Below are 22,561 nucleotides of genomic sequence, written 5' to 3' on the forward strand. Positions count from 1 at the left end.
GATCTAAAAATTTTTAGCTTACAAAGATAGTGAAAAAAAGATAAGCGGTTATTAAAATATATCATTTTTAAGCCCATTGCGGCTTCCAAATCTTAATTTCCATTTTAAGTTAATTATATAACTCACAGCACATCAGAAGATCCAAAATTCTTATTTGGACATGTACTCGTGTTGTTGCAGTCTAAAGGTTATTTAAGTTTATTTTATCAAACTCAATTTGATAATGGATTATTTCATGGATAATGCAAAATCTTGATTAATTAATTAATCGAAATAATAAAGTAATCCAATCCAATAAAAAGACAAAAGGACAACATCGGTTTTGTAACACAACAGCCAACCAAAGCGAAACTAAAAGTACCGAAATTCTAGCTTTGGCTGCCTCCTGTAACTTGTTTTTTTGTATTTGTTTTTGTTTGTGTTTTTTAAATTTTCACGAATGTAACGCACGTTTCTTTATCTCACTCACTCACTGAGTCACTGTTCATTTCTTCCATAGCTTTCTATAGAGCCTCGTGTGTGTGCGCACTTACTTGGCATTGTGTGAGTGAGTTGGCCTGTGTATTCGTGTTGCGTGTGTCTGTTTTTGTTTGGTAAGCTGAAACATAACTGACAAATTTATACTCCATTTGTCACTGTGTGAGTATTAGTCAGTTTCTGGGATTTTTATTTTCATTTTTTTCCGGGGTTCTCTGAATTGGGCCACCTCTTTCAGATTACTCTAAATGGTGCTTCTTTAACTTTGCATGTCACTTTTCTGATCTGGGTTATGCCCATTGGTGGCACATTTACTTTCTTTACATGTATTCTTATCCGGGGCTTAAATGATTTTGGGTTTTTCCCAATTAAGGCTATTGATTTTTAAAAATTTTGAAATTGCTTCTTTTATCCTATCTGGGTTTGGTTATAAATGTTGTTTGGGGTCATTTGGGTGTTTGGTGGGTTTGTGGGCAGTGGTTTTAGGCTTAAGAAAGGTCTGAATATTGGTTTTTGAGGCTTAGAAGAAGATGGGATTAGGTCTTGAGGATTTCAATGGGGGTGCTTTGAATGTGGATAAGTCAAAAAGTAAGAAAAAGAAAGATGGTGAATCTGGAGTCACAGGATGTTGGATTAAGTTTAGGTTTATAGGAGGCTGCTTGTCTTCAAGTCCCAAAACGGACGGTGCCAATAGTGGCACTAGCACTCAATATGGTATATCTAACTTGTTCTTATTTATTGTTTCAGCATATAATGGCTTTAATTCCTTAGCTTGATTTATATTCTGCTTGTAGTTAGATTCTATTTGATTCTCTGGCTATATTATATCAGGTTTTGATCATATTCTATTTGTTCTTGTTTGGTGCCACGCAGATTTAGAATCATGTAATTTATTTGATTCTGTTCTGTTTTTGCCTGCATTTTATGGTATTAACATCGAACATGACAATCTCATAATTGAACATTTATAACTGTTTTGTCGTATAGCCTCTTTAATTGTTATCGTATTCCAATTGTGTAGACTCGATGGATATTGAGTTGAATTAATGGTTTCTAGTCTAGATTGATCGAGATAGTTACTTATAATCATTGGTTTTGTCGTTTCCAGTTCATTACTTGATCAATAAGACTGATGGCCAAATAGAAATTCGACCATGTGGTCCTCTTTTGATTGGTTGCATCATTTTGCCCCATCTTTTGAGAAATGAAGTGATTTCGAGTTATATAATAGCTCAATAGTACTGGCCATTTCTGAATGTTTTGCGTCTGTAAAATGGTTTGTTGGATAAAGAAAGGAATAAGTGTGTAGTGGTAATTTATGCAGGTTATTGGTTTATGCTGTTGTGAAGAATTTTAGTAGATATACCTTTTTGCACTGTGGATGGGACAAGCTATATATATGATCTTTTTATGGTTATTTACCCACATATCATGATTCATTAAGCATTTATGCTTAAAGGTTCTGTAGTCTCCATAAAAGTATAACTTATAGATTTGTGAGCAAGTTTCAAACTTTATGTATTCTCCAAGTACTTGTAGAAATTGGAAATCATACTTATTCACTCTCAACTGTTTCCTTTTCTCAGAGTATGTAATGCCTTTAATCTTGCTTTACTGCTTCACGTAGAATTGCAAGTTTATGATGGATTAACGCATCATAAGTAGTTTAATATAAAAGTGAACTGTATTCGGTTGCATTTTATTAGTAAATAGTCAAAGTCAAATTTTTTCCTTCATATTGTGCACATTTAAATCTGTTGCCTGCAATATGTTGCATCAGACTGTCATTATTTAACTTCATCTTACAGGGTGTGATTTAGTTTATTTAGTAATTTGTCAAGTACGAACCGCAAATGCTTTTTTGCATGTCTTACATGATTACTGTTGGATTTGAAACACTGGTATTGTTATTGTTTTATTTTGTCCTGTGATTTTGTGTGTGGATTAGCGGAAAGTAAATCTACAAATGATACCAGTCGAGGTCAACCAGTTGTTCCTATAGGGTCATCTTCAACAACTAGCAATGCAGAAAGTACAACACCATCCACTCCCAAGATAGGCGAGGAACTGAAAATATCTCCTCAGCTTCGTAAATTCTCCTTCAATGAGCTTAAGTCAGCAACAAAGAGTTTTAGACCTGAGTGTCTTCTCGGTGAGGGTGGCTTTGGTTGCGTATATAAAGGTTGGATCAACATGAATGGTACAGCTACGGTGAAACCTGGCACTGGGCTACCTGTTGCTGTGAAGACCCTCAACCACGATGGACTTCAGGGTCATAAGGAATGGCTTGTAAGAGAACATTAGCATCTAATTTAATGTCTTAATCTGCAGATTCATGTGTCTGCAGACACATCGTCAACACACACACACACACACACACACAGGCATGAATAAGATTTGGCCTACTTCCAATGCCTGATTATCTTGATTGCCTGTGATTAAAAGACAACTTTAATCTCTACTATATGGCAGGCTGAAGTTAATTATCTTGGTGGGCTCATCCACCCTAATCTGGTTAAGTTAATCGGTTGTTGCATTGAGGATGATCAAAGGCTGCTTGTATATGAGTTTATGCCTCGAGGAAGTTTGGAGAATCACCTCTTTAGAAGTATGTACTGGAACTTACTATTCCCACAATTACAATTATATAAATGTCCTCTTAACCATTTATGGAATGTACATCCTGCTTGATCCAAATTGTCAGCTCTACTAGCGAAAACATGGAAGGTTCAAAAGAATAATTTGACAACAGATGGAGCAGTGGAATGAAAAAAATTAGCTTTATGTTGCTTATATTAAAATGTGAAATTTTAGAATTTTGTTTTCCTTGTTTCTGAAGGGATTTTATGAGTAACCCAGAGTTGTGCATCCAAATTGCCCTTTATTTTGATTTACCAACACTGGCACCTTGTTGACCAAATCATGATCTGCTATTATATATTTTTTTTACATTTGATTTTTCAGTAATTCTTTTTTTTTTTTTTGCTGCAGGGTCTTTGCCTCTTCCCTGGTCCATCAGAATGAAAATTGCTCTTGATGCAGCAAAGGGCCTTGCCTTTCTTCATGAGGAAGCTGAAAAGCCAGTGATATATCGTGATTTTAAAACATCTAATATTCTCCTAGATGGGGTACGTGACCCGTGTTGTGCAAGAAGACAACTAACCATTTCTTACTAATCCCCTTTTAATTTATTTTCTAAAAATTACTCTTCTAGGAATACAATGCTAAGCTTTCAGATTTTGGACTAGCCAAAGATGGCCCGGAGGGTGATAAGACTCATGTATCTACCAGAGTGATGGGCACTTATGGCTATGCAGCACCTGAGTATGTGATGACAGGTGATCATGGTTAAACAATGTGTCTCCTTTTATTCTTTTCCTTTTAATTGGGAAAAACTTTGTCTACATCCTGTGACGAATATAACATATTGCAGCTCTTAAATTCCTTTTCATGAGTTTTATTTTGTGCAGTGGCTTATATTTAGTCAATGGTATTTCTTTGTATATGTCCTGTGTATTCAATATTGTACTGTGTGCTCCTTAGAGACAACTACCACCATCAGTATCAAATTCACCCTCACCTCCACCACCTAAACAGAAAACAGAAGAAATTGATGCAACAGAAGTATAAACCCCTGAAGGAATTTAGTTAGTTTCTTGCATGTCAAAGAGTGTATAAAGAACAATTTAAGGAACTTTATGCAAGGAATTTAAGGAATCTGCATGCAAGTCATTTTCACATATATCACACCTGCACAGGATATGCTTGAGCTATGGAATCCATTCATCATTGTGAATGTAAATCAGTTCATTACTAATGGAACTATTCTTGCGCCAGGCCATCTTACGGCAAAAAGTGATGTCTACAGCTTTGGAGTGGTTTTACTTGAAATGTTGACTGGTCGAAGATCAATGGACAAAAATCGACCCAATGGAGAGCACAACCTGGTGGAATGGGCTAGACCACAGCTTGGAGAGAGGCGAAGGTTCTACCGACTAATAGATCCTCGCCTTGAAGGATGCTTCTCAATCAAAGGTGCTGAGAAAACCATTCAGTTGGCTGCTAGTTGCCTTAACCGTGACCAAAAAGCCAGACCTCTGATGAGCGAAGTGGTTGAAGCACTTAAGCCCTTGCCATACCTTAAGGACATGGCCTCTTCTTCATCCTACGTCCAAGCCATGCAAGCTGAGCGTGTGAGGCTCAATCTGAATGCTAAACATGGCAGTAGAGTGCCGAGGAAAGGACAACCAACGAGGAGCCTTTCCATACCTAATGCTCCTCATGTCTCTCCATATCACCTTAACAATCCTCATTGCTCACCAAAACCGAATGTTTCACAACCCTAGCAGTAAGCATGGAAGTTAATGAGGGGGAAGCTCTTTTCTGAGAGGTAATTGAACAATTCTAGAAGCCAAATTGCGGCTTGTAGTTTGTGTCTTGAGTATTGGCAAATTGTAACCAAGGATGATTTTTGGCTTTCTTGTTTTAACCTCTTGATCCCTAAAATTTTAACTTTCCTTTAATTATAAGTTCTTGCAGATTATTGCTTCTGAAACTATTGAGATACATAAAAACAGAGGCCTTTAGGGTTTTATCATAAACATATTTCTTTCCAAAAACATGAATAAGTTTTGCTATTGCATCTTCTTGAACATTGGACACTGCATCTTTAGCTTAAGTTACCTATTCATAAAGCAAGCACACTCCCTGCCTCCACTTAACTTAAAATATCGATTTCAAATTTATTTATCAAACACATTAAATTTAAGATTAACAGAAATCAAAGTACTTAATAACTAAATTAGTAACTGACTTGCATACATAAATCTCTCCAATTTCAAGGTTTAGTATGGTGGCAACTGCATGAATAATTAAATCAATTGAATGATTCGGACGCCAAGCTAGGCTACTAGAGGGAAATCAATTAAAGATCATTCGTTAGTTAATAGACGAAATGTCATTTGTTTAATAAATTATATACGTCATGTCGTCCATGAAGTTTGAAGAGAATGTATTGCCGTGTTTGTAAAAAGTTGATAATCGACGCCCCCTGGAATTTGAACGCCGGAGCCAAAAGTTCCCACTGGTCGTTTTCTCAAAGAAGCTAAACGAAATGTCGAGCATTATGTAAATGAAGGATGTCATGTCGATTTGTGAAAATTTAATAAACGACTCCGCGTATGCATTTTACTGATCACAATTTCTTTTAACTTTATTTTGATATTAAGATGTCATGTCGTTAATATATGGACGACCAATCATCTCGAACGAAAACTTATTTATTGTGATAATGAAGCTTTTTTCTCTTGAAAGATGCTGGATTTTCTTATGAAAATCGCTTCTATGTCTTGAACAGAGAAAAACAAAAACATACCGTGTGAACTCAAATGTTCGTGACAAATTCAACAATTAATGTTGAAGAACAAGTAGCAAAAAAAACACATTGTTGCATTTATTCCTGAGAGTAATGGTTATCACGAATGAAGATCTTCTGTTGGCTTTCGACTGGTCTTCCAGAAATCTTGATCCGTTCAAGCTTCACGAGGTGTTTCCTGTTGGTGTATTTGTCACGCTTCCAAGATCCTCAAGACAGAGCCCAATTGTGTTAAAATCGATGACTTTGACCAGCATTTAGTGGATGGAGACAAGCATGGGCTTGCACCACGTTCTTTTTCTCTTGAAAGATGCTGGATTTCCTAAAATCACTTCTATGTCTTTAACAGAGATTGTGTTGACAGAGGAGCTTGGGGTCTTGAAACTTGCTTACTTTCATTAGCCTGGAATTCCCTGTTTTCTTTTCTAAGTTTTAGTCTTTAACTGAGAAATAAATGTTTATTTTAACATATATTTTCGTTTTTGTAGGTTTCTTTTCGCGGAATCATGAATCAAAGTCCTGTAAATCAGGTTATGGCTTTAAAAATGAAGTTGAGTCGAAGTACGACGAGGATTCGTACAAGAAATGTTTAGAGTGCTTCAAAAAGCTTCCTTTGGCTTCATGAATTGGTCAGCATGTTTTTACGACTCACGGGGGACTTTTTCTCATGCTCCATCAAAGAAAGGGAACAGAAAGGATGAAAATTGGGGAGCCGAACCCTTATCTCTTGGTTTGTTTGACGATTTGGCTAAAGCTCAAAGGTAAGTTCTTGATCCTCCATGGAAGGAGGGCAGTCCAAACTTGATTTTGGGGATATTCTCTAGTCAGATCCATCGTTGGACCCTGGTCTTTCTAGAAATGAATTAAGAGGCACAGGTCTATTCTTGGATCCTGATTGCTCTGAGGACTTGTTGAAAAAGTTTGGCCAAAAGGTGATCTGTAGCTTTATCTTTTAGTCTGATGTATTTGATATCTCTAAGTAGTGTTAGAAAATTTACTGAACTTAAAAATGGGAAAAGCTGTTCTAATATTGCAGTTATTATTTTTTTTTTTTCTGATGTTAATTGTTAGCACACACGAACGGCCTGATGCGAAAGAAAGGAGGTCTAAATTGGAAGGCATGAATAATGGGTACACAGTATATCACTTCGAAATTTAATAAGTACCCAAGTAATCAATATCAAACAAACTAAATACTTCAAAAAAAAAAAAAAAAAGAACATTCAACTCTCTTAATACCACATCATTGATCATAATCATAACGAAATTTATCTATTGCAAGTTTTACAGTTGAAAAGGGATTAGCTTTTGTTTTCCCATTTTCTAGCTCTTTAAAGCCTGCTTTTCCTTTGCTTTCTAGATATTCAAAACCTTCTTCACAATCTACTGTTAATTATCCTATAAAACATTCAACAACTAAAGAAATCCATCAGAAATTTGCCTTGAATCACTTTTAGCCGATTAAGAGGAACAAATGCTATGGTATATAAATGTATATGCGCACCATTTTTTATGTATAAGGGGTATTATCATTTTACCGTTAAAGTTATTCTGACATATTATGTCAATACCAAGATTTGCTGAAAAGCGTATTTTACCACAAAACGTTTGCGCCGTTATCAATTTTCCACCCTTTCGTTAAAAAAGTTAAAAATTTTTTGATGTTTTGCTGATGTCATAAAGGCATTAAAGACATTTTCTATTAAATCCAAAACACTGCATTGCAAGTGTAAAATAAACAATAAAACAAAGTAAAAAAATTCAAGGGAAATAATTAGAGAATTAGGAAACTGATAACCCTAAAATTGGCCCTCTCTCTCATTAATTTTTTTCTTAATTAAATTGTTATTGTTTTTAATTGTGATTAATATTTGAATTTCATAGATTACAATATTAATTTTGAAGCATAATTTTTCAATTTTTTTTTGGTTGTTTGTTGTAATTTTGCATATTGTTCATTATTTTTATTAATTAGAATTTTCAGTTGTTTTCTAAATCTTATTAATTGTTATTGTTATTGTTATTGTAAATTGTTATTAAATTGTTATCATTTTTAGTTGTGATTAATACTTGAATTTCATAGGTTATAATATTAATTTTGAAACATAAATTTTTTATTGATTGTTTTCTTTATCATTTATCGTAATTCTGCATATTATTCATTATCTTTCATTAATTACTTTTTTTTAGTTGTTTTTTAAAATCTTGTTTTTGTTCTTTTCAAATGGTAAAATTGTCTTTTATTCTCCTGCGGTAAAATTGACTTTTAACTCATTTTATGTTAAACATTTCTTAACGGAAATGTGGTAAATTGATAACAATACAAACATTTATTAGTAAAATGTAATTTTCAACAAAATATGATACTGACATAATATATCATAATAACTTTAGTGGTAAAATCCCTCTTTGTTGAAGAGGAGTTTGGAAGCAACAAAGGCACCAAACAAATTGATGCATGCCCTGGACAAACAATTTTGAGTGTACTCAGGGAGATACTTAAGACTCATTGCAAAGAGTCTTCGGCAACATTAGTAGTGCTTCATCATACATTGCATCATCTGACTAGTGACCACAAATAATCTCGACTCAAGATCTAAGATGGGGTTTCGAAGATACAAGAGACACAAAGTTGAACTCAGATTCTCTGTATATATAGAAATCCTAACAGTAAGAAAATTGTAGAAATAGTAACCAATTAGTCATTTCAGCAATGGCTATGAGCTTTATCAATGGGTCTGATAATTGCCTGAAAATAAAAGTTCATTGATCAGAAAACTTTCTTGTACTGAAATTCAGTGATCTTAAACCATTTTAATTTGTTAACTAATTACCTTCCTAGGTTAGAACAATAAGAAAGAATTCAGAGTCCTTGCACTGTGGAAATTCATCCATCCAATTAAGAATAAATCTCAAATCATCCTGAGATGCAATATCCCAAGTTCCATAAATATTAATTCTTGAGAAGCTGTCCATTTCGTCCTGGCCAGAAAGGAGCATGTTCCATGAATGCACCAAAACCAAGTCCAAACCGAGGAACGTGAAATTTCTGATGAAATCAGTTGAGATCATTCGTTAGTCTGCAAAAAATTTCCAAGATAGACGAATCGTCATTTGTTTAATAAACAAAATACGTCATGGCGTCTTATAATTTTTTTCCAATATTGATAATTGACGCCCGTCCAATTTTGTACTCCAGAGTAGAAGAAAGTTCACGCTGGTCTTTTTTCTGAGAGAAGGTAAACGTCAAGTCGTACGGTTTTTCATGTGCCCTCAATAATTAATGTGTCCTCAATAATTTAGACCGAGATTTATATTTTCATGTGCACCAGAGAATCATGTGCCCTCAATAATTTTTATGACCGAGATTTATATTCTATTAATAACAGACATATGAAGCTTTCTATTGAAATATCATATGTTTTAAAATTCTAAATATTGAATTTATTATGGACTTTCGAAGTTGGTACAACCGTTCTTGGAAAATTACGCTTTTCTCCAATCTTTCCAATTTGGATGATTTTTGTTATTAGTAAAGAATCAATTAAAATTTATGAAACTTTTATTATGCATTTATATACTGTTTATTTATCATGTGTTTAATTTCGGAATTATTATGTAGTAAATTAATTATGAAAATTCAGTAAGTAGGGTTACTGCAATTTATGGAATCATTATCCAGAATTGATGGGTCCAAAATATGATATGTTTTAAGCATGTTTTTAATTTAAAATCAAGTGAAATTTTTATCAAAAGTTCCTTTACATGTCTAGTATGTGCATATTTAGTTTCATGAGTTTAGGGCTTGTATAATAAATACAAATTTTGAAATTTGCGTTTGCAATCCTGAAACTATTTTCCAGAATTGAAAGATCACATTACTAATCAATTTTTATTATGTTTAAATGGTCATGAAATTTTTGCTAGGTGTTATTAACTTGTTTCACTATTTTTCGATTTTTATAATTAAAGTTACGAATTTTTGGGTCAGATGACCGCAAGTCTAACTTTTTCTAGACAAGTTTTGGATACATGAAACGAAAATTTGTTTTAAATATTTTTTGTTATAAAATAAATCTCTTACTTTTATCTCTGAGTCTTTGTTATCTTTCCTGACATAATTTAAAATGGCATGATTTTTAGAGTTTTATTTAAATATTTATGAAATTTCAAATTGTTACTATGTAGTATTAAATACTAAAAAGACTTTTTTGTCCGCCTTAAAATTAAATGATTTTTGAATAAATTTACGACTCCTTCAATTATGAGGTACTTTCATAAGAAATCCCACATGTTAAAATAGAATCTTTGCAAGGTTTTATAATTCTTGGAGTGACATATTATTAAATTAATTTCAAAATGTATAGGGTGGTTAGAATTTTAATCGTTTTGTCAGTTTGGTATTTTCATATCTAAGAAGGTTGATGTATTGAAGAGTGAATTCATGCATAAGATTTATTATATGTATATATATGTAATTATGTATGAAAAGATTTCATATGAATTGGAATTTATGGTTTTTAAAGCAATTTTACCATTATAGTTTATCATAATAAGTTATATTTTGGTTAAAAGTTTATTTAAAATGTTTTCCAAAATTTGTTTTAATAATGACTTTAAAATACTTGTCTTTTCATAAATTGTTTCTTGTAAAAATATTTGTAAAGCTTTGCTGGTTAAATGTCTTATAAAAGCATTTTATTGATATATTAGTTGATTGATTGATATTGAAAGACTAAAAAAATGTTTTCATGGTCTTGGCTCATTTTCTATAGTTACCGTTACTGAGATTACTAAACGGCTAGTTGTATTGTGAACACCTATTGATGAATATTGCGAGATACAATACCTTGATTGAATTACCGACCAGGTTACTGGGAGTACAAGTGACACTATGTGATATAAACAATTGTTTTAAATGAAATGATTTATTGAACACATGGTTATATGTTCAAATGATTTTTGGCCAGCAATTGAATGAAGGTTTTATTGTTAAATGAAAAATGATTGTATATTGAAAATAATTATTACAATATGACTTAACTTATTATGTGTTTTACCGTACATATGTAATAGAATATAAAATGATTACTTTTTTTTTATAATTTATGGTACTTTATAATAATTATTATTATATAATTGTTTGTCAATATGTTTAACGATATTTATAATTTTTCAATATGATGTCGTATCAATTTATACTGGATATATGGTTTCAAATTACTTAATTGTTTTTAGTGTCTAAAAGATTTAAATTCTCATTGTTAAAGATCTAAGTGTTTCAATATATAGTTATTATTTAGTAGATAAATATAGGATGATGTTATATATGGGTTTATTGACGGCTACCCCTCGTCTTTAACATTTTACAGATTGAGTTTTTAGATGGAAGTTTTTGTTGGAGGCTTCAATATGTTGTTGTGTTAGGCTCTTTGGATGAGCGAATTCTAATATAGTTAATAAGCGAAGATTTTTCTGAAATTCAGTCATGGGTCGGATGTCAAGTTCAGATTATGGAACCCCCTAAGTTACATGCATGTAACTTACAACCCTCTCACATGAATAGTGAGTGGTGTGGGCCCTCTCATTGAGGTTAAGAATGATCGAAAGGAATATTTCATAACATCTCGGTTCCGAAAGGCCTCGGGGAGCCGGGATGTTACAATTTAATTATCCTACATCGTGGGAGATTTTCATAATGACTGATCCCTTTCTTGAAGCAGTCAGAAACTGAGCAGAGACAACTCCAATATGAACTGAAATGCTGATGATAAGTTCCTAAAGCAAATTCATGATTTCACTGTTAGTTTTGAAGTAGATATTATCCAGCTCTTTTCATGAAAAATATGATAAGAAATGTAAAGATAACAAACTAGAATTGGAAGAAACAAGCATTTACCTCTGGTCGCCTTTCTAGTTCTAAACAGAACAAAAGGTAAAAGAAAAATCCGGCTGCATGAAGCTGGGAATTCGAAATAATGACAGTTTAACTGGGTGGGTTAACAGTTGTATGACAAGCCACCCACATCTTTTATCCATGGTCTGTAATGCTGACAGTGTACTTGAGCAAGATCAATGAATCCTCTAATGTATAAGAGGCTCAAAATGAAATAATTTCTACAGAAAATTGTGCAGTGAACTTTTATCTTTGAGATATACTAATTAATTTCTCTACCTGCCAAACTATTTTGTTTTATTGTGATGTATTTTTCTATCATCAACAAGAAGAGACCAAAAAAAGGAGAAAGAAAAATCCTAGATCTTTAATTGCTAATCGGATCATGATCCTGCACACTCAGTATGTGGCGCTGTTGCAAACATAAAACAGAATCTTCGGTAGTAGGCTTCTTGCTTTGCAGGTGGAAACAACATCAATCCAAGAACCAGTGACCTGTAAATGCACATAAAATTTCGATTACACAAAGACACAAGGAAAGAAATAAAAGAAATAAATAAATTTTGCAACCCCTTCAGAATTTACCCCAACACTATTGGTGTCTTGATGCTGTTTATATTGCTTATCGTCACCATTGTAAAAAAAGCAGAAGGACTGTTGACGATCCCTAGAAAAGCAAACCTGGAAAATCAAAGACGAAACTTGTAATTGTACCTTGAGTAAGATAGGTTCAATTTTAAAACTCAAGGAATTTCAAGCACTTGGAAATTTACCATTGAAAGGAGGAAGTATGAGCAATCATTGATATCATTGATCCCTTCATATAATTTCTTTAGATTCACCTTATTATGAAGAATATTCCAGGTTTTTGATATATTTTCAGAACTCTCATCATCTCTCGGCCAACTTATAACTGAAAATTGAAGCCATAAATAATTAAGATTACTACATTATTCATCATATGAAAATTTTGAATAATTTTTCTAAGAGAATCGGGAGGACACCAGTTGTGAAGACTTTTGGAGTACGCAGAAGTTCATGGGTGATTCGGATACTTCGTCGGTTGCAGTATTCACAATTCAATCGTCCGAACATCACCGCCCGCTCGAAAAGCTCGACAAAAGACTCTCGATTGTACAGATACTGAGTTAAAAGAACAATGTTCAAACTAGCACATACAAAGACTAAACTTATATATATATATATATATATAGGTACGGGAACTTATGTGAATGAACAATTGCAATTTAACCAACCTGCAGCTTTGTGAGAGAGGATGCATCTAGAGAGAGAAAAAGGGAAGAATACTTCTGATGCCTAGATTCTTTACGACAGATTCTGGCGTCACATTTTATATGATCTAAACGATCCATTCCAAATCTTCTGTGCACCCAACACTCAGAATCTAAGCAATCCCAATTGCCCTTGTACAGGTCGTCTGGAACTATATCGTGATTACCTGTATAAAATGCCTCATGAAGAGATCTCAAGATAATCACAAGGAATTCAGAAGCATCCATCACTTGTCCCTGGAAAACAGGCATTCGAATGAGTGACAATAAATAGATGTACAGGAATGAACAAACAAAGAGAGAATAAAGAAAAGCATTTGCTTATCATCTCACAATCAAGTTCTGCAATTCCATGGTGGTGAAAATTATTCAAAATTGAAAAGTGGTCTCCATACAAACCTCTATGGGGTCGTTCCGATCACGATCGTAAGTGCTCAAAGCAATTCTTAATTCAGTAGGATCAACAGCTTCTCCCTGATGATTGGCACCACAGATTTTAAAAAAGGCACAGACAATGCAGGGGTCTCCAATGTGATTATGATGTGAATGGCATAACTTCATGCACTCATCTTGAAAGTCTCCTAGTTGCCATAGCGACTGCACAGCACATGACAGAGAAGATTTCAGGAAAAGAAAATGGAGAGGGAAGTGACCATCTTTCCAGTAGAACAGTTGTGGAATGATAACCTGTAGAAGCATAATTAGAAAGCTATCCGCAGCTTCTTTTCCTAGTCCAGTTCCGAGAACATTGACTTCATCTGCAGATTGCCTCTGATACTCCAAATTTTGTTCAGGTGATCTATCGTCAATCTCAATCGGTTGTTGCAGGTCATCAGCTCTTTCACCCATCTCAGTATTTGGATTTTCTCTGAGTACAATTGATAAATTTTGTTCTGTGCCTATGATCTTTCTCTTTTTTTGTACCTTTAGTATACTGTCATGAACCTGCTGTTCTAGTCGTGCCTACAGAGGACGGAATTTCAGTAAGGAAAGACGTAACAAAAAACATCAAGAAGGAAAGGAAAGAACTGTTGAGAAAACTGAGAGATTTCACTATAAACCTTCATGAATGACTTCAATATGGGCAACACAATTAATCCATAGTCACAAGCACATAGCTCTCCAAGCTGTAGGTTATGTAGCTTCATGATGGCAATACTTTCCTTTATCCTTGCATCTAAACCAGCAATCTGAGGGATTGAATATAGTCAGACCACAAGGAAACAAAACAGCTGAATGATTAAGGAATCACTTGGCTGAAGAAATGAAAGCCAATGGTACTCACATTCGCTTGCAGCTGCTTTCTCCAAAATGATATTTTTTCACTTAGACAATCATCTGACGGATTCAAGCTTTCGTGCATTATGGGCTTTTCTTCAAACTGGTAAGCAGTCACAGGGTCCGTTTCCAGAAGATTAAAAATAAATTCTAGTTCAAACTGATCACTCGTGGCATTACCATTCCCCTCTTCTAGCACTTCTTGCCGTCCTCTAAGCAGGGATGCAAAAGCTTCCTTCATAGACTCTGGATTTTTTTCCCTTCGCTTAGTCTCGTCACCACATATACCATCAACTGCTTCTACGGCTTTCTGTTTTATCAGATACTCATGTCTTTCCTCACATAGTCTCAGAAAATTTGAACGCTCCATTTTAAAGAACAGAAACAACTCAGCTTTCAGTACTTCATTAGATTCTCTTAGGCTTGTCCATAATCTAAATGCTTCCTCAACGTCATGGCCCTCATATAACCATGAAACAAAATCATCAGAAATATTCTGAATCCCATCCAAACTCAGACAGGAGGAGTCCTCGCTAAGAACAAGCTCCTCTTTGATACCAAAAGTCTGAGAACCAGCAAGTTGTTCTTCCATTGAATTATCCATCCTAGGAATTCTACATAAAGCACCAGAAACATTCTGCAACCTACCAAGGATTCTTGTAAGCTGTGAAGATTCCAAAAAGAAAACTAGCCTAAGTGAATTTAGGCCTATATGCCTCAACTGTGAATCAGAAAATCTAGTTTTAAGGATGCATATGGCATCGTTTATCACCCCAACAATATCAGTTTGCGTAAGATATTTATATCTGAGAAGCATTTGAAGCGTACCACAGAGTCTCTCTAGAAGCGCGAGGCGTTTTTTATCATCACTTAATGGCCAATTCTGATCTTCTAGGCCCTTTCTTGCTGCTTCAGTAGTATCAACGGGCTTCCACCCGCCTTTCGTAATCAACTCAACTGAATCGTTATCAACCTTTATCGGAAGGATTTTTAGAACATGATGTTGAAATTTCAAGTCATGAGAAACACGAAGGTGCCCCATGCAAGAATGCCATTCATTGAAAATCGTGCCACATTCCCCACACTCCCAGAACCTCCATGTCTTCCGTTCGTTGGCAAATTTTATAGCTTCCAAAAAAAGATCTTTCTGCGTACCGTAAATCAAAACTCGTTCAAGCTCTTCGATTCTTACTTGAAAAAAGTTTGATTTTGCCTCGGCACTCATTTCAGTATTCCAGAAAGATTTTGCTGTATCCAAAGAGGCCAAAAATTTCTTTGGCGAATACCTCAAACTCCTGAGCTGGTTTTGATTACTCTCTACTCTTTCTGTGGCTGCATTTGCACTTTCGTTGGCTCTCTGCTCTGAACTGATTGCAACCCACCTTTTCTTCCTCTCACATTTGTTTATCAAATCCCTCAATTCTTGGTTTGTGTTAAGATATTTGAATTGGTTAATCACAGTTAGCTTAGCTTTCTGTTTAGTTAGTTAAATGAAATTGTTAGTAGTGCTGATGTGGCAGTCCAGTCAGCTGAATTTGTTATGATCGTTAGCTTTAAACAAACACATTGCTCATGTGCAGAGTGTGGAAGATTCTATATAGACTCATGTATAAATACTTGTAATCAGCTCATTTGAGCTTAAGATCAATACAACATTTTCACTCTGTTTCTCTCTCTCATTTTCTCTGCAACCAAACAATCCTTATATCTTTACATGGTATCAGAGCCAAATCTGTAAGCTGAAAAATGGCCTTAGCTCATTCTAATCAAAACGCAGTAACCTCCATTTCTTCATTTACGTTCACATCACCAATTAAACTTGATCGATCGAATTATACAATCTGGAAGTCTCATATTCTTTCTTCAGTTCGTGCTAATGGACTTGAAGATCTTCTTGATAGTTCAAAGTGCTGTCCAGATCAACTTCTTCCTCAAGATTCTGAAGACTCAACAACTGGAACTCAGATCAATCCAGCCTTCACAGCTTGGAAGAGGAAGGATCAAATGCTGCTGAGCTGGTTGATGTCATCTATTAATCTCGAGATCCTCAGCCTTGTGGTAAATTCTGAAACCTTTCTTGATCTGTGGATAAGTCTTGAGCAGCAGTTTGGATCTGAAACATTTGCTAAAAAGGTTCACCTAAAGATAATGCTTAACAATATGAAAAAAGGATCAATGTCTATGACTGATTTCTTTGGGAAACTAAAATTGATAACTGATGAATTAGCTATTGCTGGAAATCCTATCAGCTCTTTAGATTTCATTACTCACCTGATCTCTGGATTAGGTCAGCCCTACTACCCTGTAGTTGTATACATTGAAGCAAATCTTGCTAAAATGTCTATCAATGAAGCATATTCCATGCTTTTAACACATGAAGCTAGGCTGGAAGCACATCAGTCAAGTGCTAATAAGGAGGCTAAATTGAACTATGCTGCCAACATTGCTCAAACTGGATCTAATAATAATAAATCTGGTAATTAGTTCAATAATAATTGGAACAAAAATGCTGGGAACAATAATGGAGGTAGATGTGGCTATGGTAGAGGTTATACACAAGGTCAGGGGAGAGGTAATTGGAATAATAATTAGAGTGGTAATGGTATGCAAACTGGAAACTATCAAGGAAGAGGATCATTTCAAACTGGAAACTATCAAGGAAGAGGTTATGTTGGTGGCAATGGCAATGGTAATTTTGCCAGGAGTGGTGGAGGTTTTAATAATGGCAAGAATTTCCTTGATCCAAATATTGCCACTGTCACTTGTCAAATCTGCTTTAAACCAAGGCATACTGCAGCTGAGTGCAGAAACAGATTTAATCGAGATTTTGCTCCCTTTTATCCAACCTTTGGCTACAATCCAGCTCAGTCTCAAGTACCAAGAGCAGCTTTTCTTACAACTTCTGAAGGAGAAATGGCAGATCAAGGCTGGTATATTGACAGTGGGGCAACCCACCATCTCACCAACAATCTGCAAAATCTGAATCTTGGAAAAGAGTATTCAGGTAATCAGTTACTGCATGTTGGTAATGGTCAAGGATTATACATCTCACATATTGGATATACCTGTTTATCTACATCATGTGGCTCATCTTTACATTTGCATGATATCTTATATGTTCCTCAGCTCACCAAAAATCTGATTAGCATTTCCAAATTACTTGAGAATACCAATTTAATCATTGAATTTGTTGCAAATATGTGTTTTATTAAGGACAAGAAGAGGGAAGTGCATCTGGCTCAAGGGATTGCTAGAGGAGGATTGTATCAATTGTTATAAAAAAATGACTTTTTCTCAAACTCTTGTAATCTGACTTGTGGTCCTAGTTCTATGCTTTCTATTTTCAATAACTCAACTTGTAATCATTCTGATTCAGCTGAGAATAAAGCTTGTATTCCTCAGTGTCATACAAACACTGTCAAGTCAATAATATCAGCAAACTTGTTTCATCAACGTTTTGGCCATTATAGCAAGCATGTATTAAAATGTATTTTGTCTTCCCTGTCACTTAACTGTAATGTTACTATGCCAGATTTCTGTGATGCATGTCAATATGGCAAAATGCATCAGCTTCCCTTTTACTCAACAGGCATCAACACTAAAGCTCCACTAGAACTTATTCATACTGATCTTTGGGGTCCAGCACCATTACCTTCCTCAAATGGTTATAGATATTATATAAGTTTTGTGGATGATTACATCAGATATTGTTGGATATTCCCCTTAACTCTAAAATCCGAAGCTCTAGACACCTTCAAATTCTTCAAAACCTTAGTTGAAAAACAAATTGGGTGTCCTGTCAAAGCTTTACAATCAGATTGGGGGGGAGAATATAGGAATTTTCAACAGTTTCTTGAGGAAGAAGGGGTAGTTTTTAGGCATAGCTGTCCTCACACACATCATCAAAATGATGTGGTAGAGAGGAAGCATAGACACATTGTAGAAACAGGGCTGACCTTGCTTGCTCAAGCCAAAATACCTTTATCCTTTTGGTGGGAATCCTTTCATACTACTTCTTTTCTTATAAATCGAATGCCAATACCCATTTTAAATAACCAGTCACCCTTTACCAAACTCTATGGCAGAAAACCTGATTATCACTTTCTTAGAACTTTTGGCTGCTCATGCTACCATTTTCTTAGGCCTTACAGTAAGCACAAATTCAATTTTCATACACAAAAGTGTGTCATGATTGGTTACAGTCCCATACATAAGGGGTATAAGTGTCTTGACCCCTCTGGAAAGATCTATATTGCTAGACATGTGACATTTAATGAATCTGAGTTTCCATACTCAGAACTTTTTCCTTTCTATAAGCCAAATCACAAAATACAATTGAGTCAGTTTCTTTCTACAAATTTCTCTATTCCAGCAGTCATTGAAGATATAAGCAGCATACAATCCTCTCTCAGCTCTCCAACTCCAGGTGCAGCTCCTGATTCAGGTCATTCTGAAACACAATCTGGGCAACAATCTCCAAACTCTTCATCACAAAGATTAGACTCCCAACCATTATTTGCTAATCAGTCTACTCAGCTACAAACACAACCTTTATCAACACCTGCTATCCAAAACACCCATTCCATGGTCACTAGATCAAAAGCTAGAGTGTTTAAACCCAAAACATATCTAGCAGCAGTCCAAGAGCTTGAGCCATATTCTGTAAAAGCTGCTTTAGCAGATCCTAAGTGGAAGCAAGCTATGCAAGATGAATATGAAGCATTGCAGAAAAATGAAACCTGGGTTCTGGTTCCCAAGGAGTCAGCAGGAAAAATTGTTGGCAACAAATGGGTTTTCAGAGTCAAGTATAATCCAGATGGCAGCATATCCAAGTATAAAGCAAGACTAGTTGCAAAGGGGTTTCATCAAACACAATGTGTAGACTTCTTTGAAACTTTTAGTCCAGTTGTTAAGCAATGCACAATCAGAGTTATTCTTAGCCTTGCTGATATGCATAACTGGACAGTGAGACAGCTAGATGTTAATAATGCGTTTCTCCATGGCATACTTACTGAAAATGTCTTCATGCATCAACCTGAGGGCTTTGTTCATCCTCAGTTTCCATCACATGTCTGTCAGCTTACCAAGGCACTTTATGGACTCAAGCAAGCACCAAGGGCCTGGTATGATAGATTGAAATCATCTCTACTGCAGTGGGGGTTCATTGCTTCTAAATCTGACACCTCATTGTTTATTCATCATGTGGGAGAAGACATTGTAGTTATACTTATCTATGTGGATGATATCTTAATAACTGGTTCTAACTCTAAGTTTGTAGAAGGAGTTATAAATAAGTTGGGGACAGAATTTGCATTAAAGGATCTCGGAGAGTTTAATTACTTCCTTGGTCTTGAAGTTACTCCATCAGTTGAAGGATTGCATCTATCACAGACTAAGTATATAGGAGATTTATTGAAGAAAGCTCAGATGTTAGATTGCAAAGGATGTCAAACTCCTATGAGCTCAACAGAGAAGCTGATTAAGGACAAAGGAGCCATGTTTGAAAATCCCTCACTTTACAGAAGCTTGGTTGGTTCTCTGCAATATGTTACTTTAACAAGACCTGAGATTGCATTTACAGTAAACAAGCTTAGTCAATTTCTTGCTTGTCCATCAGTCTTTCACTGGCAAGCTTGCAAAAGAGTGCTGCGATATTTGCAGAATACAGCAAACTATGGCCTGCAGTTCTATAGTTCTGGATCTCTTAATCTCACAGCTTTCTCAGATGCAGATTGGGGTTCAGATTTGGATGATAGAAGATCAGTAGGAGGATATTGTGTTTACTTGGGAAATAGCTTGATTTCATGGTCTTCAAAGAAGCAACACATAGTTTCCAGGAGTACTGCTGAGTCTGAGTATAGAGCTTTAGCTCTAGCTGCAGCAGAGGTGCTATGGATTACTTACTTACTTAAAGAATTAAAAGTGTCATTACAGCAAACTCCAGTTATTTACTGTGATAACAAAAGTGCTGAAGCATTAGCTAGTAATCCAAAGTATCATTCCAGGACTAAACATATTGAACTTGATCTTCATTTCATTAGAGAACATATAGCCAAAAAGGAACTTCAGGTCAGCCATGTTCCCAGCCATGAACAAGTAGCTGATATACTTACAAAGCCCTTAGCTTATGATCAATTCAATTATCTGCGTTCCAAGCTCAATGTTCTTTCTAGACCTTGAGCTTGACGGGGGATGTTAAGATATTTGAATTGGTTAATCACAGTTAGCTTAGCTTTCTGTTTAGTTAGTTAAATGAAATTGTTAGTAATGCTGATGTGGCAGTCCAGTCAGCTGAATTTGTTATGATCGTTAGCTTTAAACAAACACATTGCTCATGTGCAGAGTGTGGAAGATTCTATATAGATTCATGTATAAATACTTGTAATCAGCTCATTTGAGCTTAAGATCAATACAACATTTTCACTCTGTTTCTCTCTCTCATTTTCTCTGCAACCAAACAATCCTTATATCTTTACAGTTTGTTTTCTCAATTTCCCAATCTTGGCTTGGATCTTTGAAAAAGAAAGAAGATATTTCATCCGTCGGATTCTTGATTTCTAATGCCCTGTTGCATTCCTTGATCACCTCGTCATATTCTTGGTCGAATGTTACCAAATCATAGAGTGTACAGGCGCAAAAGTGAGCTAGAATGGTGGAGCTTGGGCACAGAATCGATGCTTGACGAGCCGAGATGGCTGCTTCGTCTATGTGATGTCGAACTGCACCACGATCTCTACTTCGCATAGCAAGTTGGTAGTGAATAAATGCTTGTGCGTGATGAAAAGGAGCACAGTTCTTTTTTAATAGATTCAAGGATCCACTGTAGTCTTCTTGTTCATATGCTGCAATGGCAGCTGTAACATCATTGGGTGGTGTTTGCGGTTGTTTGCTTGGACCTTTCTTGTTCATTTTGATGGTGGATTTCTTGTTTTTTTTGACACAGAATTAGCGCTTATGGCAATTCTTTGTTTTCGTTACTTCTGCTTTATGAAAAAGGGAGCTTGTCTTGCTTAAGGCGGGAAAATAACGGTGCAGGGCAAGTTGGGAAATCAAAAGTATCTTTTTTGATTTACGGTTAGTTCGTTGGAGAAGCTTTTTAACGCCTCCGTAAATTTCTTATAATGCTCCTTTCAAATATTATTTTTTAAAATACCTCCAGTTTAATTTACAACATATAAACACATATATTACAATTAATCATCATCTTATAAAATTTTTATGTTAAAAATGTATTTTTTTTAATCTTCTATTTATAAATTACATACAAATCCTAAAATCTTAGTTTTTTTTTTGTTATAAAGTTTCTATTTTCATAATTTTAATTCTTATAATTTTCTCAAATTTTTTTTATTAAAATTAAAATATAAACATAAATTATGAAATGGGGTGGGTGTAAATTTTTTTTTAGAAGAATAATTTATTTAAGTGTTTATTTAAATTTTTATTTTAAAAAATAAGAAATGAAATCAATTGTATTTGATTATTTAGATAGTTTCAAGTAAAAAGAAATTTTAAAAAGAGTTTTGAGGGCGTGTCAAAAGGCCTACCCATTCTTCATTTGAAATGAAAGCCCGTAATAAAAAATAAAATAAAAAAGAAATGAAAGGCCATATTTCTAGAGCCCACTAATTTATACAAAACAATGGTATTCAAGAGCGCATTCACATTACACTGATGAATTTCCTCAACAGTTTCTTTAGAATCTAATTGGGGCGGCATGTCAATGGTCATACAATAAAACATCTACATTATTGAGCACCCAATTAAGATTATACTCAAACAAATGATTAATGAGGGAATTGTTGAAGATGGAGGAGTTTCTAAGAAGCAGTTGGTTTTTGTGCCAAATTAATTTCTTGTCGTTTCACTATTTCTCAACTAGAGCATCTGTTTTCTTTTGGTAGAGTTAAAATAAAAATGAACGCTCTTCTTGATTAATGTTAAAAAATGGCTAGTCATTTTCATGTTGAAGAATGAATTAAACTTATCATTTATTACATGTTTGGTCGAAAGAAATAAGAAAAAAAAAAGGGAAAGGAGATGGAGGGGTAGAGAATGAAAGAAAATAAATAGTAATCTCAATTTAATTATTTAATTTGACATAAAATCATTTCTTACTCCTTTATTTCTTAAATCAAATGGTGCCATCCAAGCATCCATACTCTTGCACATTTTGCATCTACAGAAGGCATAATAAACAAATCATCAGTTGACTTATATTTTGATGCGCGTCCAAAGAGTTGT

At 34.8% G+C, this 22,561-nt stretch overlaps 2 protein-coding genes and 1 pseudogene across 2 annotated transcripts; 2 read left to right on the top strand and 1 right to left on the bottom strand.

The window, feature by feature from the left end:
* Window positions 1–397: 397 nt before the first annotated feature.
* Window positions 398–4,973, top strand: LOC18039581 (probable serine/threonine-protein kinase PIX7). Its single transcript, XM_006431074.2, has 6 exons — window positions 398–1,191; window positions 2,426–2,766; window positions 2,950–3,085; window positions 3,469–3,605; window positions 3,692–3,815; window positions 4,315–4,973. Exons 1-6 carry the CDS (start codon window positions 1,008–1,010, stop codon window positions 4,821–4,823), a joined length of 1,431 nt encoding a protein of 476 aa, XP_006431137.1. The 5' UTR covers window positions 398–1,007; the 3' UTR covers window positions 4,824–4,973.
* A 971-nt stretch (window positions 4,974–5,944) lies between these two features.
* Window positions 5,945–6,807, top strand: LOC112097422 (annotated as a pseudogene).
* A 5,339-nt stretch (window positions 6,808–12,146) lies between these two features.
* Window positions 12,147–15,542, bottom strand: LOC18039582. Its single transcript, XM_024182661.1, has 9 exons — window positions 14,325–15,542; window positions 14,101–14,229; window positions 13,727–14,002; window positions 13,439–13,636; window positions 13,004–13,276; window positions 12,752–12,890; window positions 12,521–12,660; window positions 12,333–12,428; window positions 12,147–12,242 (listed from the first exon to the last, which is right to left on the bottom strand). Exons 1-9 carry the CDS (start codon window positions 15,540–15,542, stop codon window positions 12,147–12,149), a joined length of 2,565 nt encoding a protein of 854 aa, XP_024038429.1.
* Window positions 15,543–22,561: the final 7,019 nt, after the last annotated feature.

Source organism: Citrus clementina, unplaced genomic scaffold, assembly GCF_000493195.1.
Source record: "Citrus clementina cultivar Clemenules unplaced genomic scaffold, Citrus_clementina_v1.0 scaffold_6, whole genome shotgun sequence".
NCBI lineage: Eukaryota > Viridiplantae > Streptophyta > Magnoliopsida > Sapindales > Rutaceae > Citrus > Citrus x clementina.

Excerpts from the sequence above, each read along its gene's own strand:
- LOC18039581 (XM_006431074.2), top strand. The coding sequence starts at position 1,008 with ATGGGATTAGGTCTTGAGGATTTCAATGGGGGTGCTTTGAATGTGGAT. Across the intron at positions 2,767-2,949 it reads AGGGTCATAAGGAATGGCTT|GCTGAAGTTAATTATCTTGG; the intron begins GTAAGAGAACAT and ends ACTATATGGCAG. Across the intron at positions 3,606-3,691 it reads CTAATATTCTCCTAGATGGG|GAATACAATGCTAAGCTTTC; the intron begins GTACGTGACCCG and ends TTACTCTTCTAG.
- LOC18039582 (XM_024182661.1), bottom strand. The coding sequence starts at position 15,542 with ATGAGTGCCGAGGCAAAATCAAACTTTTTTCAAGTAAGAATCGAAGAG. Across the intron at positions 12,891-13,003 it reads CCTCTCTCACAAAGCTGCAG|TATCTGTACAATCGAGAGTC; the intron begins GTTGGTTAAATT and ends CTTTTAACTCAG. Across the intron at positions 12,429-12,520 it reads CATACTTCCTCCTTTCAATG|GTTTGCTTTTCTAGGGATCG; the intron begins GTAAATTTCCAA and ends TTGATTTTCCAG.